This window comes from Lampetra fluviatilis, chromosome 66, assembly GCF_964198595.1.
Source record: "Lampetra fluviatilis chromosome 66, kcLamFluv1.1, whole genome shotgun sequence".
Classification (NCBI taxonomy): domain Eukaryota; kingdom Metazoa; phylum Chordata; class Hyperoartia; order Petromyzontiformes; family Petromyzontidae; genus Lampetra; species Lampetra fluviatilis.
The window spans coordinates 5,320,093-5,333,356 of NC_136340.1; the positions used below are offsets into that span (position 1 = coordinate 5,320,093).

Sequence of the window (13,264 nt, forward strand, 5' to 3'; positions counted from 1 at the left end):
GTAGAGTGAGCACGGTGTAGAGTGAGCACGGTGTAGAGTGAGCGTGGTGTAGAGTGAGCACGGTGTAGAGTGAGCGTGGTGTAGAGTGAGCGCGGTGTAGAGTGAGCACGGTGTAGAGTGAGCGCGGTGTAGAGTGAGCACGGTGTAGAGTGAGCGTGGTGTAGAGTGAGCGTGGTGTAGAGTGAGCGCGGTGTAGAGTGAGCGCGGTGTAGAGTGAGCACGGTGTAGAGTGAGCGTGGTGTAGAGTGAGCGTGGTGTAGAGTGAGCACGGTGTAGAGTGAGCGTGGTGTAGAGTGAGCGTGGTGTAGAGTGAGCGCGGTGTAGAGTGAGCACGGTGTAGAGTGAGCACGGTGTAGAGTGAGCGCGGTGTAGAGTGAGCGCGGTGTAGAGTGAGCACGGTGTAGAGTGAGCACGGTGTAGAGTGAGCGTGGTGTAGAGTGAGCGCGGTGTAGAGTGAGCGTGGTGTAGAGTGAGCACGGTGTAGAGTGAGCGCGGTGTAGAGTGAGCGCGGTGTAGAGTGAGCGCGGTGTAGAGTGAGCGCGGTGTAGAGTGAGCGTGGTGTAGAGTGAGCACGGTGTAGAGTGAGCACGGTGTAGAGTGAGCACGGTGTAGAGTGAGCGTGGTGTAGAGTGAGCGTGGTGTAGAGTGAGCACGGTGTAGAGTGAGCACGGTGTAGAGTGAGCACGGTGTAGAGTGAGCGTGGTGTAGAGTGAGCGTGGTGTAGAGTGAGCGTGGTGTAGAGTGAGCGTGGTGTAGAGTGAGCGCGGTGTAGAGTGAGCGCGGTGTAGAGTGAGCACGGTGTAGAGTGAGCGTGGTGTAGAGTGAGCGTGGTGTAGAGTGAGCACGGTGTAGAGTGAGCACGGTGTAGAGTGAGCACGGTGTAGAGTGAGCGCGGTGTAGAGTGAGCACGGTGTAGAGTGAGCACGGTGTAGAGTGAGCACGGTGTAGAGTGAGCGTGGTGTAAGCACGGTGTAGAGTGGAGCACGGTGTAGAGTGAGCACGGTGTAGAGTGAGCACGGTGTAGAGGTGAGCAGCGGTGTAGAGTGAGCGTGGTGTAGAGTGAGCACGGTGTAGAGTGAGCGTGGTGTAGAGTGAGCACGGTGTAGAGTGAGCACGGTGTAGAGTGAGCACGGTGTAGAGTGAGCGCGGTGTTAGAGTGAGCACGGTGTAGAGTGAGCGTGGTGTAGAGTGAGCGTGGTGTAGAGTGAGCGCGGTGTAGAGTGAGCGTGGTGTAGAGTGAGCGTGGTGTAGAGTGAGCGTGGTGTAGAGTGAGCGTGGTGTAGAGTGAGCACGGTGTAGAGTGAGCACGGTGTAGAGTGAGCACGGTGTAGAGTGAGCACGGTGTAGAGTGAGCGTGGTGTAGAGTGAGCACGGTGTAGAGTGAGCACGGTGTAGAGTGAGCACGGTGTAGAGTGAGCGTGGTGTAGAGTGAGCGTGGTGTAGAGTGAGCACGGTGTAGAGTGAGCACGGTGTAGAGTGAGCACGGTGTAGAGTGAGCACGGTGTAGAGTGAGCGCGGTGTAGAGTGAGCGTGGTGTAGAGTGAGCGCGGTGTAGAGTGAGCGTGGTGTAGAGTGAGCACGGTGTAGAGTGAGCGTGTGTGTAGAGTGAGCGTGGTGTAGAGTGAGCACGGTGTAGAGTGAGAGCGGTGTAGAGTGAGCACGGTGTAGAGTGAGCGTGGTGTAGAGTGAGCGTGGTGTAGAGTGAGCGTGGTGTAGAGTGAGCGTGGTGTAGAGTGAGCGTGGTGTAGAGTGAGCGCGGTGTAGAGTGAGCACGGTGTAGAGTGAGCGTGGTGTAGAGTGAGCGTGGTGTAGAGTGAGCGCGGTGTAGAGTGAGCGCGGTGTAGAGTGAGCACGGTGTAGAGTGAGCGCGGTGTAGAGTGAGCACGGTGTAGAGTGAGCACGGTGTAGAGTGAGCGCGGTGTAGAGTGAGCGTGGTGTAGAGTGAGCACGGTGTAGAGTGAGCGCGGTGTAGAGTGAGCGTGGTGTAGAGTGAGCGTGGTGTAGAGTGAGCGCGGTGTAGAGTGAGCGCGGTGTAGAGTGAGCGTGGTGTAGAGTGAGCACGGTGTAGAGTGAGCGTGGTGTAGAGTGAGCACGGTGTAGAGTGAGCACGGTGTAGAGTGAGCACGGTGTAGAGTGAGCGTGGTGTAGAGTGAGCGCGGTGTAGAGTGAGCGCGGTGTAGAGTGAGCACGGTGTAGAGTGAGCGTGGTGTAGAGTGAGCACGGTGTAGAGTGAGCGTGGTGTAGAGTGAGCGTGGTGTAGAGTGAGCGCGGTGTAGAGTGAGCGCGGTGTAGAGTGAGCGCGGTGTAGAGTGAGCGCGGTGTAGAGTGAGCGTGGTGTAGAGTGAGCACGGTGTAGAGTGAGCACGGTGTAGAGTGAGCACGGTGTAGAGTGAGCGCGGTGTAGAGTGAGCACGGTGTAGAGTGAGCGTGGTGTAGAGTGAGCGTGGTGTAGAGTGAGCGCGGTGTAGAGTGAGCGCGGTGTAGAGTGAGCGTGGTGTAGAGTGAGCGTGGTGTAGAGTGAGCGTGGTGTAGAGTGAGCACGGTGTAGAGTGAGCACGGTGTAGAGTGAGCACGGTGTAGAGTGAGCACGGTGTAGAGTGAGCACGGTGTAGAGTGAGCACGGTGTAGAGTGAGCACGGTGTAGAGTGAGCGCGGTGTAGAGTGAGCACGGTGTAGAGTGAGCGTGGTGTAGAGTGAGCGTGGTGTAGAGTGAGCGCGGTGTAGAGTGAGCGCGGTGTAGAGTGAGCGTGGTGTAGAGTGAGCGTGGTGTAGAGTGAGCGTGGTGTAGAGTGAGCACGGTGTAGAGTGAGCACGGTGTAGAGTGAGCACGGTGTAGAGTGAGCACGGTGTAGAGTGAGCACGGTGTAGAGTGAGCACGGTGTAGAGTGAGCGCGGTGTAGAGTGAGCGTGGTGTAGAGTGAGCGTGGTGTAGAGTGAGCACGGTGTAGAGTGAGCGCGGTGTAGAGTGAGCGTGGTGTAGAGTGAGCACGGTGTAGAGTGAGCGCGGTGTAGAGTGAGCACGGTGTAGAGTGAGCACGGTGTAGAGTGAGCGCGGTGTAGAGTGAGCGCGGTGTAGAGTGAGCGCGGTGTAGAGTGAGCACGGTGTAGAGTGAGCACGGTGTAGAGTGAGCGCGGTGTAGAGTGAGCGCGGTGTAGAGTGAGCACGGTGTAGAGTGAGCACGGTGTAGAGTGAGCGCGGTGTAGAGTGAGCACGGTGTAGAGTGAGCACGGTGTAGAGTGAGCGTGGTGTAGAGTGAGCGCGGTGTAGAGTGAGCGTGGTGTAGAGTGAGCGCGGTGTAGAGTGAGCGCGGTGTAGAGTGAGCGTGGTGTAGAGTGAGCGCGGTGTAGAGTGAGCGCGGTGTAGAGTGAGCGCGGTGTAGAGTGAGCGTGGTGTAGAGTGAGCGCGGTGTAGAGTGAGCACGGTGTAGAGTGAGCGTGGTGTAGAGTGAGCGTGGTGTAGAGTGAGCACGGTGTAGAGTGAGCGTGGTGTAGAGTGAGCGCGGTGTAGAGTGAGCGTGGTGTAGAGTGAGCGCGGTGTAGAGTGAGCGCGGTGTAGAGTGAGCGTGGTGTAGAGTGAGCGCGGTGTAGAGTGAGCGCGGTGTAGAGTGAGCGCGGTGTAGAGTGAGCGCGGTGTAGAGTGAGCGCGGTGTAGAGTGAGCGCGGTGTAGAGTGAGCGCGGTGTAGAGTGAGCACGGTGTAGAGTGAGCACGGTGTAGAGTGAGCGTGGTGTAGAGTGAGCGCGGTGTAGAGTGAGCGTGGTGTAGAGTGAGCGCGGTGTAGAGTGAGCGCGGTGTAGAGTGAGCGTGGTGTAGAGTGAGCGCGGTGTAGAGTGAGCGCGGTGTAGAGTGAGCGCGGTGTAGAGTGAGCACGGTGTAGAGTGAGCGCGGTGTAGAGTGAGCGCGGTGTAGAGTGAGCACGGTGTAGAGTGAGCGCGGTGTAGAGTGAGCGCGGTGTAGAGTGAGCGCGGTGTAGAGTGAGCGTGGTGTAGAGTGAGCACGGTGTAGAGTGAGCACGGTGTAGAGTGAGCGTGGTGTAGAGTGAGCGCGGTGTAGAGTGAGCGTGGTGTAGAGTGAGCACGGTGTAGAGTGAGCACGGTGTAGAGTGAGCGTGGTGTAGAGTGAGCGCGGTGTAGAGTGAGCGTGGTGTAGAGTGAGCGCGGTGTAGAGTGAGCGTGGTGTAGAGTGAGCACGGTGTAGAGTGAGCGTGGTGTAGAGTGAGCACGGTGTAGAGTGAGCGTGGTGTAGAGTGAGCACGGTGTAGAGTGAGCGTGGTGTAGAGTGAGCGTGGTGTAGAGTGAGCGTGGTGTAGAGTGAGCGTGGTGTAGAGTGAGCACGGTGTAGAGTGAGCGTGGTGTAGAGTGAGCGCGGTGTAGAGTGAGCGTGGTGTAGAGTGAGCACGGTGTAGAGTGAGCACGGTGTAGAGTGAGCACGGTGTAGAGTGAGCACGGTGTAGAGTGAGCGTGGTGTAGAGTGAGCGCGGTGTAGAGTGAGCGTGGTGTAGAGTGAGCACGGTTTAGAGTGAGCACGGTGTAGAGTGAGCGCGGTGTAGAGTGAGCGTGGTGTAGAGTGAGCACGGTGTAGAGTGAGCGCGGTGTAGAGTGAGCGCGGTGTAGAGTGAGCGCGGTGTAGAGTGAGCGCGGTGTAGAGTGAGCGTGGTGTAGAGTGAGCGTGGTGTAGAGTGAGCGCGGTGTAGAGTGAGCGTGGTGTAGAGTGAGCGCGGTGTAGAGTGAGCACGGTGTAGAGTGAGCACGGTGTAGAGTGAGCGCGGTGTAGAGTGAGCACGGTGTAGAGTGAGCGTGGTGTAGAGTGAGCGCGGTGTAGAGTGAGCGTGGTGTAGAGTGAGCGTGGTGTAGAGTGAGCACGGTGTAGAGTGAGCACGGTGTAGAGTGAGCGTGGTGTAGAGTGAGCGCGGTGTAGAGTGAGCGTGGTGTAGAGTGAGCGTGGTGTAGAGTGAGCGTGGTGTAGAGTGAGCGCGGTGTAGAGTGAGCACGGTGTAGAGTGAGCGTGGTGTAGAGTGAGCACGGTGTAGAGTGAGCACGGTGTAGAGTGAGCGTGGTGTAGAGTGAGCGTGGTGTAGAGTGAGCGCGGTGTAGAGTGAGCGTGGTGTAGAGTGAGCGCGGTGTAGAGTGAGCGCGGTGTAGAGTGAGCACGGTGTAGAGTGAGCGCGGTGTAGAGTGAGCACGGTGTAGAGTGAGCACGGTGTAGAGTGAGCACGGTGTAGAGTGAGCGTGGTGTAGAGTGAGCGCGGTGTAGAGTGAGCGTGGTGTAGAGTGAGCGCGGTGTAGAGTGAGCGCGGTGTAGAGTGAGCGTGGTGTAGAGTGAGCACGGTGTAGAGTGAGCACGGTGTAGAGTGAGCGTGGTGTAGAGTGAGCGCGGTGTAGAGTGAGCACGGTGTAGAGTGAGCGCGGTGTAGAGTGAGCGTGGTGTAGAGTGAGCGTGGTGTAGAGTGAGCGTGGTGTAGAGTGAGCGTGGTGTAGAGTGAGCACGGTGTAGAGTGAGCACGGTGTAGAGTGAGCGCGGTGTAGAGTGAGCGTGGTGTAGAGTGAGCGTGGTGTAGAGTGAGCACGGTGTAGAGTGAGCGCGGTGTAGAGTGAGCACGGTGTAGAGTGAGCGTGGTGTAGAGTGAGCGCGGTGTAGAGTGAGCACGGTGTAGAGTGAGCGCGGTGTAGAGTGAGCGTGGTGTAGAGTGAGCGTGGTGTAGAGTGAGCGTGGTGTAGAGTGAGCGTGGTGTAGAGTGAGCGCGGTGTAGAGTGAGCGTGGTGTAGAGTGAGCGCGGTGTAGAGTGAGCACGGTGTAGAGTGAGCGCGGTGTAGAGTGAGCGTGGTGTAGAGTGAGCGCGGTGTAGAGTGAGCGTGGTGTAGAGTGAGCGCGGTGTAGAGTGAGCACGGTGTAGAGTGAGCGCGGTGTAGAGTGAGCGCGGTGTAGAGTGAGCGTGGTGTAGAGTGAGCGCGGTGTAGAGTGAGCGCGGTGTAGAGTGAGCGCGGTGTAGAGTGAGCACGGTGTAGAGTGAGCGTGGTGTAGAGTGAGCGCGGTGTAGAGTGAGCGCGGTGTAGAGTGAGCGTGGTGTAGAGTGAGCACGGTGTAGAGTGAGCACGGTGTAGAGTGAGCGTGGTGTAGAGTGAGCGCGGTGTAGAGTGAGCGTGGTGTAGAGTGAGCGTGGTGTAGAGTGAGCGTGGTGTAGAGTGAGCGCGGTGTAGAGTGAGCGTGGTGTAGAGTGAGCACGGTGTAGAGTGAGCGCGGTGTAGAGTGAGCGCGGTGTAGAGTGAGCGCGGTGTAGAGTGAGCACGGTGTAGAGTGAGCGTGGTGTAGAGTGAGCGCGGTGTAGAGTGAGCGTGGTGTAGAGTGAGCGCGGTGTAGAGTGAGCACGGTGTAGAGTGAGCGTGGTGTAGAGTGAGCGTGGTGTAGAGTGAGCGTGGTGTAGAGTGAGCACGGTGTAGAGTGAGCGTGGTGTAGAGTGAGCGCGGTGTAGAGTGAGCACGGTGTAGAGTGAGCGTGGTGTAGAGTGAGCGTGGTGTAGAGTGAGCGTGGTGTAGAGTGAGCACGGTGTAGAGTGAGCGTGGTGTAGAGTGAGCGCGGTGTAGAGTGAGCACGGTGTAGAGTGAGCGTGGTGTAGAGTGAGCACGGTGTAGAGTGAGCGTGGTGTAGAGTGAGCACGGTGTAGAGTGAGCGTGGTGTAGAGTGAGCACGGTGTAGAGTGAGCGTGGTGTAGAGTGAGCACGGTGTAGAGTGAGCACGGTGTAGAGTGAGCACGGTGTAGAGTGAGCGTGGTGTAGAGTGAGCGCGGTGTAGAGTGAGCACGGTGTAGAGTGAGCGTGGTGTAGAGTGAGCACGGTGTAGAGTGAGCGTGGTGTAGAGTGAGCACGGTGTAGAGTGAGCATGGTGTAGAGTGAGCGTGGTGTAGAGTGAGCGCGGTGTAGAGTGAGCGCGGTGTAGAGTGAGCGCGGTGTAGAGTGAGCGTGGTGTAGAGTGAGCGTGGTGTAGAGTGAGCGCGGTGTAGAGTGAGCACGGTGTAGAGTGAGCGTGGTGTAGAGTGAGCGCGGTGTAGAGTGAGCGCGGTGTAGAGTGAGCGTGGTGTAGAGTGAGCGTGGTGTAGAGTGAGCGCGGTGTAGAGTGAGCGCGGTGTAGAGTGAGCGCGGTGTAGAGTGAGCGTGGTGTAGAGTGAGCGCGGTGTAGAGTGAGCGCGGTGTAGAGTGAGCGCGGTGTAGAGTGAGCGTGGTGTAGAGTGAGCGTGGTGTAGAGTGAGCGCGGTGTAGAGTGAGCACGGTGTAGAGTGAGCGTGGTGTAGAGTGAGCGTGGTGTAGAGTGAGCGCGGTGTAGAGTGAGCACGGTGTAGAGTGAGCGTGGTGTAGAGTGAGCGTGGTGTAGAGTGAGCGCGGTGTAGAGTGAGCGCGGTGTAGAGTGAGCGCGGTGTAGAGTGAGCGCGGTGTAGAGTGAGCGCGGTGTAGAGTGAGCGCGGTGTAGAGTGAGCGCGGTGTAGAGTGAGCGCGGTGTAGAGTGAGCGCGGTGTAGAGTGAGCACGGTGTAGAGTGAGCGTGGTGTAGAGTGAGCGCGGTGTAGAGTGAGCACGGTGTAGAGTGAGCGTGGTGTAGAGTGAGCGCGGTGTAGAGTGAGCGTGGTGTAGAGTGAGCACGGTGTAGAGTGAGCGTGGTGTATAGTGAGCACGGTGTAGAGTGAGCGTGGTGTAGAGTGAGCACGGTGTAGAGTGAGCGTGGTGTAGAGTGAGCGCGGTGTAGAGTGAGCACGGTGTAGAGTGAGCGTGGTGTAGAGTGAGCACGGTGTAGAGTGAGCACGGTGTAGAGTGAGCGTGGTGTAGAGTGAGCGTGGTGTAGAGTGAGCACGGTGTAGAGTGAGCACGGTGTAGAGTGAGCGTGGTGTAGAGTGAGCGCGGTGTAGAGTGAGCGTGGTGTAGAGTGAGCGTGGTGTAGAGTGAGCGTGGTGTAGAGTGAGCGTGGTGTAGAGTGAGCGCGGTGTAGAGTGAGCGTGGTGTAGAGTGAGCACGGTGTAGAGTGAGCACGGTGTAGAGTGAGCGTGGTGTAGAGTGAGCGCGGTGTAGAGTGAGCACGGTGTAGAGTGAGCGTGGTGTAGAGTGAGCACGGTGTAGAGTGAGCACGGTGTAGAGTGAGCGTGGTGTAGAGTGAGCGTGGTGTAGAGTGAGCGTGGTGTAGAGTGAGCGCGGTGTAGAGTGAGCGTGGTGTAGAGTGAGCGTGGTGTAGAGTGAGCGCGGTGTAGAGTGAGCGCGGTGTAGAGTGAGCGTGGTGTAGAGTGAGCACGGTGTAGAGTGAGCGTGGTGTAGAGTGAGCGTGGTGTAGAGTGAGCGTGGTGTAGAGTGAGCGTGGTGTAGAGTGAGCACGGTGTAGAGTGAGCGTGGTGTAGAGTGAGCGCGGTGTAGAGTGAGCGTGGTGTAGAGTGAGCGCGGTGTAGAGTGAGCGTGGTGTAGAGTGAGCACGGTGTAGAGTGAGCGTGGTGTAGAGTGAGCGTGGTGTAGAGTGAGCACGGTGTAGAGTGAGCGCGGTGTAGAGTGAGCACGGTGTAGAGTGAGCGTGGTGTAGAGTGAGCGCGGTGTAGAGTGAGCGTGGTGTAGAGTGAGCACGGTGTAGAGTGAGCACGGTGTAGAGTGAGCGTGGTGTAGAGTGAGCGCGGTGTAGAGTGAGCACGGTGTAGAGTGAGCGTGGTGTAGAGTGAGCACGGTGTAGAGTGAGCGTGGTGTAGAGTGAGCGTGGTGTAGAGTGAGCGTGGTGTAGAGTGAGCGTGGTGTAGAGTGAGCACGGTGTAGAGTGAGCGTGGTGTAGAGTGAGCGTGGTGTAGAGTGAGCGTGGTGTAGAGTGAGCGTGGTGTAGAGTGAGCACGGTGTAGAGTGAGCGTGGTGTAGAGTGAGCGCGGTGTAGAGTGAGCACGGTGTAGAGTGAGCGTGGTGTAGAGTGAGCGTGGTGTAGAGTGAGCGCGGTGTAGAGTGAGCACGGTGTAGAGTGAGCGCGGTGTAGAGTGAGCACGGTGTAGAGTGAGCGCGGTGTAGAGTGAGCGCGGTGTAGAGTGAGCGCGGTGTAGAGTGAGCGTGGTGTAGAGTGAGCGCGGTGTAGAGTGAGCGCGGTGTAGAGTGAGCGCGGTGTAGAGTGAGCGTGGTGTAGAGTGAGCGCGGTGTAGAGTGAGCACGGTGTAGAGTGAGCGTGGTGTAGAGTGAGCACGGTGTAGAGTGAGCGTGGTGTAGAGTGAGCGTGGTGTAGAGTGAGTGCGGTGTAGAGTGAGCACGGTGTAGAGTGAGCGTGGTGTAGAGTGAGCACGGTGTAGAGTGAGCGTGGTGTAGAGTGAGCGTGGTGTAGAGTGAGCGTGGTGTAGAGTGAGCGTGGTGTAGAGTGAGCGTGGTGTAGAGTGAGCGCGGTGTAGAGTGAGCACGGTGTAGAGTGAGCGTGGTGTAGAGTGAGCGTGGTGTAGAGTGAGCGTGGTGTAGAGTGAGCGTGGTGTAGAGTGAGCGTGGTGTAGAGTGAGCGTGGTGTAGAGTGAGCGTGGTGTAGAGTGAGCACGGTGTAGAGTGAGCACGGTGTAGAGTGAGCGCGGTGTAGAGTGAGCACGGTGTAGAGTGAGCACGGTGTAGAGTGAGCGTGGTGTAGAGTAAGCGTGGTGTAGAGTGAGCACGGTGTAGAGTGAGCGTGGTGTAGAGTAAGCGTGGTGTAGAGTGAGCACGGTGTAGAGTGAGCGTGGTGTAGAGTGAGCGTGGTGTAGAGTGAGCGTGGTGTAGAGTGAGCGCGGTGTAGAGTGAGCGTGGTGTAGAGTGAGCACGGTGTAGAGTGAGCGTGGTGTAGAGTGAGCACGGTGTAGAGTGAGCGTGGTGTAGAGTGAGCGTGGTGTAGAGTGAGCGTGGTGTAGAGTGAGCGCGGTGTAGAGTGAGCGCGGTGTAGAGTAAGCGTGGTGTAGAGTGAGCACGGTGTAGAGTGAGCGTGGTGTAGAGTGAGCACGGTGTAGAGTGAGCGTGGTGTAGAGTGAGCGTGGTGTAGAGTGAGCACGGTGTAGAGTGAGCGTGGTGTAGAGTGAGCGCGGTGTAGAGTGAGCACGGTGTAGAGTGAGCGTGGTGTAGAGTGAGCGCGGTGTAGAGTGAGCACGGTGTAGAGTGAGCGTGGTGTAGAGTGAGCGTGGTGTAGAGTGAGCACGGTGTAGAGTGAGCGTGGTGTAGAGTGAGCGCGGTGTAGAGTGAGCACGGTGTAGAGTGAGCGTGGTGTAGAGTGAGCGCGGTGTAGAGTGAGCGTGGTGTAGAGTGAGCACGGTGTAGAGTGAGCGTGGTGTAGAGTGAGCACGGTGTAGAGTGAGCACGGTGTAGAGTGAGCGTGGTGTAGAGTGAGCACGGTGTAGAGTGAGCGTGGTGTAGAGTGAGCACGGTGTAGAGTGAGCGTGGTGTAGAGTGAGCGCGGTGTAGAGTGAGCGTGGTGTAGAGTGAGCACGGTGTAGAGTGAGCGTGGTGTAGAGTGAGCACGGTGTAGAGTGAGCGTGGTGTAGAGTGAGCACGGTGTAGAGTGAGCGTGGTGTAGAGTGAGCACGGTGTAGAGTGAGCACGGTGTAGAGTGAGCACGGTGTAGAGTGAGCACGGTGTAGAGTGAGCGTGGTGTAGAGTGAGCGTGGTGTAGAGTGAGCACGGTGTAGAGTGAGCACGGTGTAGAGTGAGCACGGTGTAGAGTGAGCGTGGTGTAGAGTGAGCGTGGTGTAGAGTGAGCGCGGTGTAGAGTGAGCGTGGTGTAGAGTGAGCGCGGTGTAGAGTGAGCACGGTGTAGAGTGAGCGTGGTGTAGAGTGAGCGCGGTGTAGAGTGAGCGTGGTGTAGAGTGAGCACGGTGTAGAGTGAGCGTGGTGTAGAGTGAGCACGGTGTAGAGTGAGCGTGGTGTAGAGTGAGCGCGGTGTAGAGTGAGCGTGGTGTAGAGTGAGCACGGTGTAGAGTGAGCACGGTGTAGAGTGAGCGTGGTGTAGAGTGAGCGTGGTGTAGAGTGAGCACGGTGTAGAGTGAGCACGGTGTAGAGTGAGCACGGTGTAGAGTGAGCACGGTGTAGAGTGAGCACGGTGTAGAGTGAGCACAGTGTAGAGTGAGCGTGGTGTAGAGTGAGCGTGGTGTAGAGTGAGCACGGTGTAGAGTGAGCACGGTGTAGAGTGAGCACGGTGTAGAGTGAGCGTGGTGTAGAGTGAGCGTGGTGTAGAGTGAGCGCGGTGTAGAGTGAGCGTGGTGTAGAGTGAGCACGGTGTAGAGTGAGCACGGTGTAGAGTGAGCGTGGTGTAGAGTGAGCACGGTGTAGAGTGAGCACGGTGTAGAGTGAGCACGGTGTAGAGTGAGCACGGTGTAGAGTGAGCACGGTGTAGAGTGAGCACAGTGTAGAGTGAGCGTGGTGTAGAGTGAGCGCGGTGTAGAGTGAGCGTGGTGTAGAGTGAGCACGGTGTAGAGTGAGCGCGGTGTAGAGTGAGCACGGTGTAGAGTGAGCACGGTGTAGAGTGAGCACGGTGTAGAGTGAGCGCGGTGTAGAGTGAGCACGGTGTAGAGTGAGCACGGTGTAGAGTGAGCACGGTGTAGAGTGAGCGCGGTGTAGAGTGAGCGTGGTGTAGAGTGAGCGTGGTGTAGAGTGAGCGCGGTGTAGAGTGAGCACGGTGTAGAGTGAGCACGGTGTAGAGTGAGCACGGTGTAGAGTGAGCACGGTGTAGAGTGAGCGCGGTGTAGAGTGAGCGCGGTGTAGAGTGAGCACGGTGTAGAGTGAGCACGGTGTAGAGTGAGCACGGTGTAGAGTGAGCGTGGTGTAGAGTGAGCGTGGTGTAGAGTGAGCGTGGTGTAGAGTGAGCGTGGTGTAGAGTGAGCACGGTGTAGAGTGAGCGTGGTGTAGAGTGAGCGTGGTGTAGAGTGAGCACGGTGTAGAGTGAGCACGGTGTAGAGTGAGCACGGTGTAGAGTGAGCACGGTGTAGAGTGAGCACGGTGTAGAGTGAGCACGGTGTAGAGTGAGCACGGTGTAGAGTGAGCACGGTGTAGAGTGAGCACGGTGTAGAGTGAGCACGGTGTAGAGTGAGCACGGTGTAGAGTGAGCACGGTGTAGAGTGAGCACGGTGTAGAGTGAGCACGGTGTAGAGTGAGCACGGTGTAGAGTGAGCACGGTGTAGAGTGAGTCCCCCGCACCGTTGAACTTGTGGTGGCGTGTGCTAAAGGTGCTCCTGAGGAAATGGCTGTAAAGTGAGTGAGCGAGCGAGTGAGTGAGTGAGTGAACGAGCGAGCGAGCGAGTGAGTGAGTCAGCATGATGTAGAGTGAACGAGCGAGCGAGTGAGTGAGTGAGTGAACGAGTGAGTGAGCGAGTGATTGAGTCAGTGAATGAGCGAGCGAGCGAGTGAGTGAGTGAGCGAGCGAGCGAGCGAGAGCGTGTGCGTGCCCCGCACCGTCGAACTTGTGGTGCCGTGTGCTGAAGGTGCTCCTGAGGAAGTGGCTGCTCTCTGCCACCGACTCCTCGAGCTCCAGGCGCGACTGCACCTCCAGCTGCTGCTCCATGTCCAGCGTGCAGCACGACAGCGGGGAGGCACACACACGCAGACCCTCGCCTGCACACACACACGCACACACGTACACACACACACGTGTACAGGTGAACTCACGCACACACACGCAGACCCTCGCCTGCACACACACACGCACACACACACGCACACACACGTACACACACACACGTACACACACACACGTACACCCACACACACGCACACACGTACACACACACACGTGTACAGGTGAACTAACGCGCACACACGCAGACCCTCGCCTACACACACACACACGTACACACACACACACACACACGTACACACACACACACGTACACACACACACGTACACCCACACACACGCACACACACGTACAGGTGAGCACAGAAAGACAAAGATCCCCTGCATAGCCTTAACAGACTGTAGGGGCAAGTGCTGTTAGCGAGTAGCGAGCAGCACCTATGAAGGCTACCGGCGCTGTGGTTACACGAGGGGGTGGGTGGCTACCAGCACCACGCCCGGCCGCCTTTGTCTCCCCAGTGGCGATGTTTACTACACACCGCACCAGGTACTTATTTGAGGCCGAGTCGACCTAGGGGAGGCCCAGGACCCGCTCAGATAATCGTCACTGGTGGTGTTGGTGGCCGTGAGCGGGAATCGAACTCGGGTCGCCGGGTTCGTAGCGCAATGCGCTAACCGCCGCACCACCGCTCCCCCACGTACACAAAAGACAAAGATCCCCCGCGTAGCCTTAACAGACTGTAGGGGCAAGTGCTG

At 57.9% G+C, this 13,264-nt stretch overlaps 1 protein-coding gene across 1 annotated transcript in view; it reads right to left on the reverse strand.

The window, feature by feature from the left end:
- Positions 1–13,264, reverse strand: part of LOC144952185 (glypican-6-like) — a 60,143-nt gene that overhangs the window by 650 nt on the left and 46,229 nt on the right. Inside the window, exon 2 of the mRNA XM_078882588.1 lies at positions 12,388–12,546. Within this exon, the coding sequence (XP_078738714.1) occupies positions 12,388–12,546 (159 nt within the window). The remainder of the gene's footprint in view (positions 1–12,387; positions 12,547–13,264) is intronic.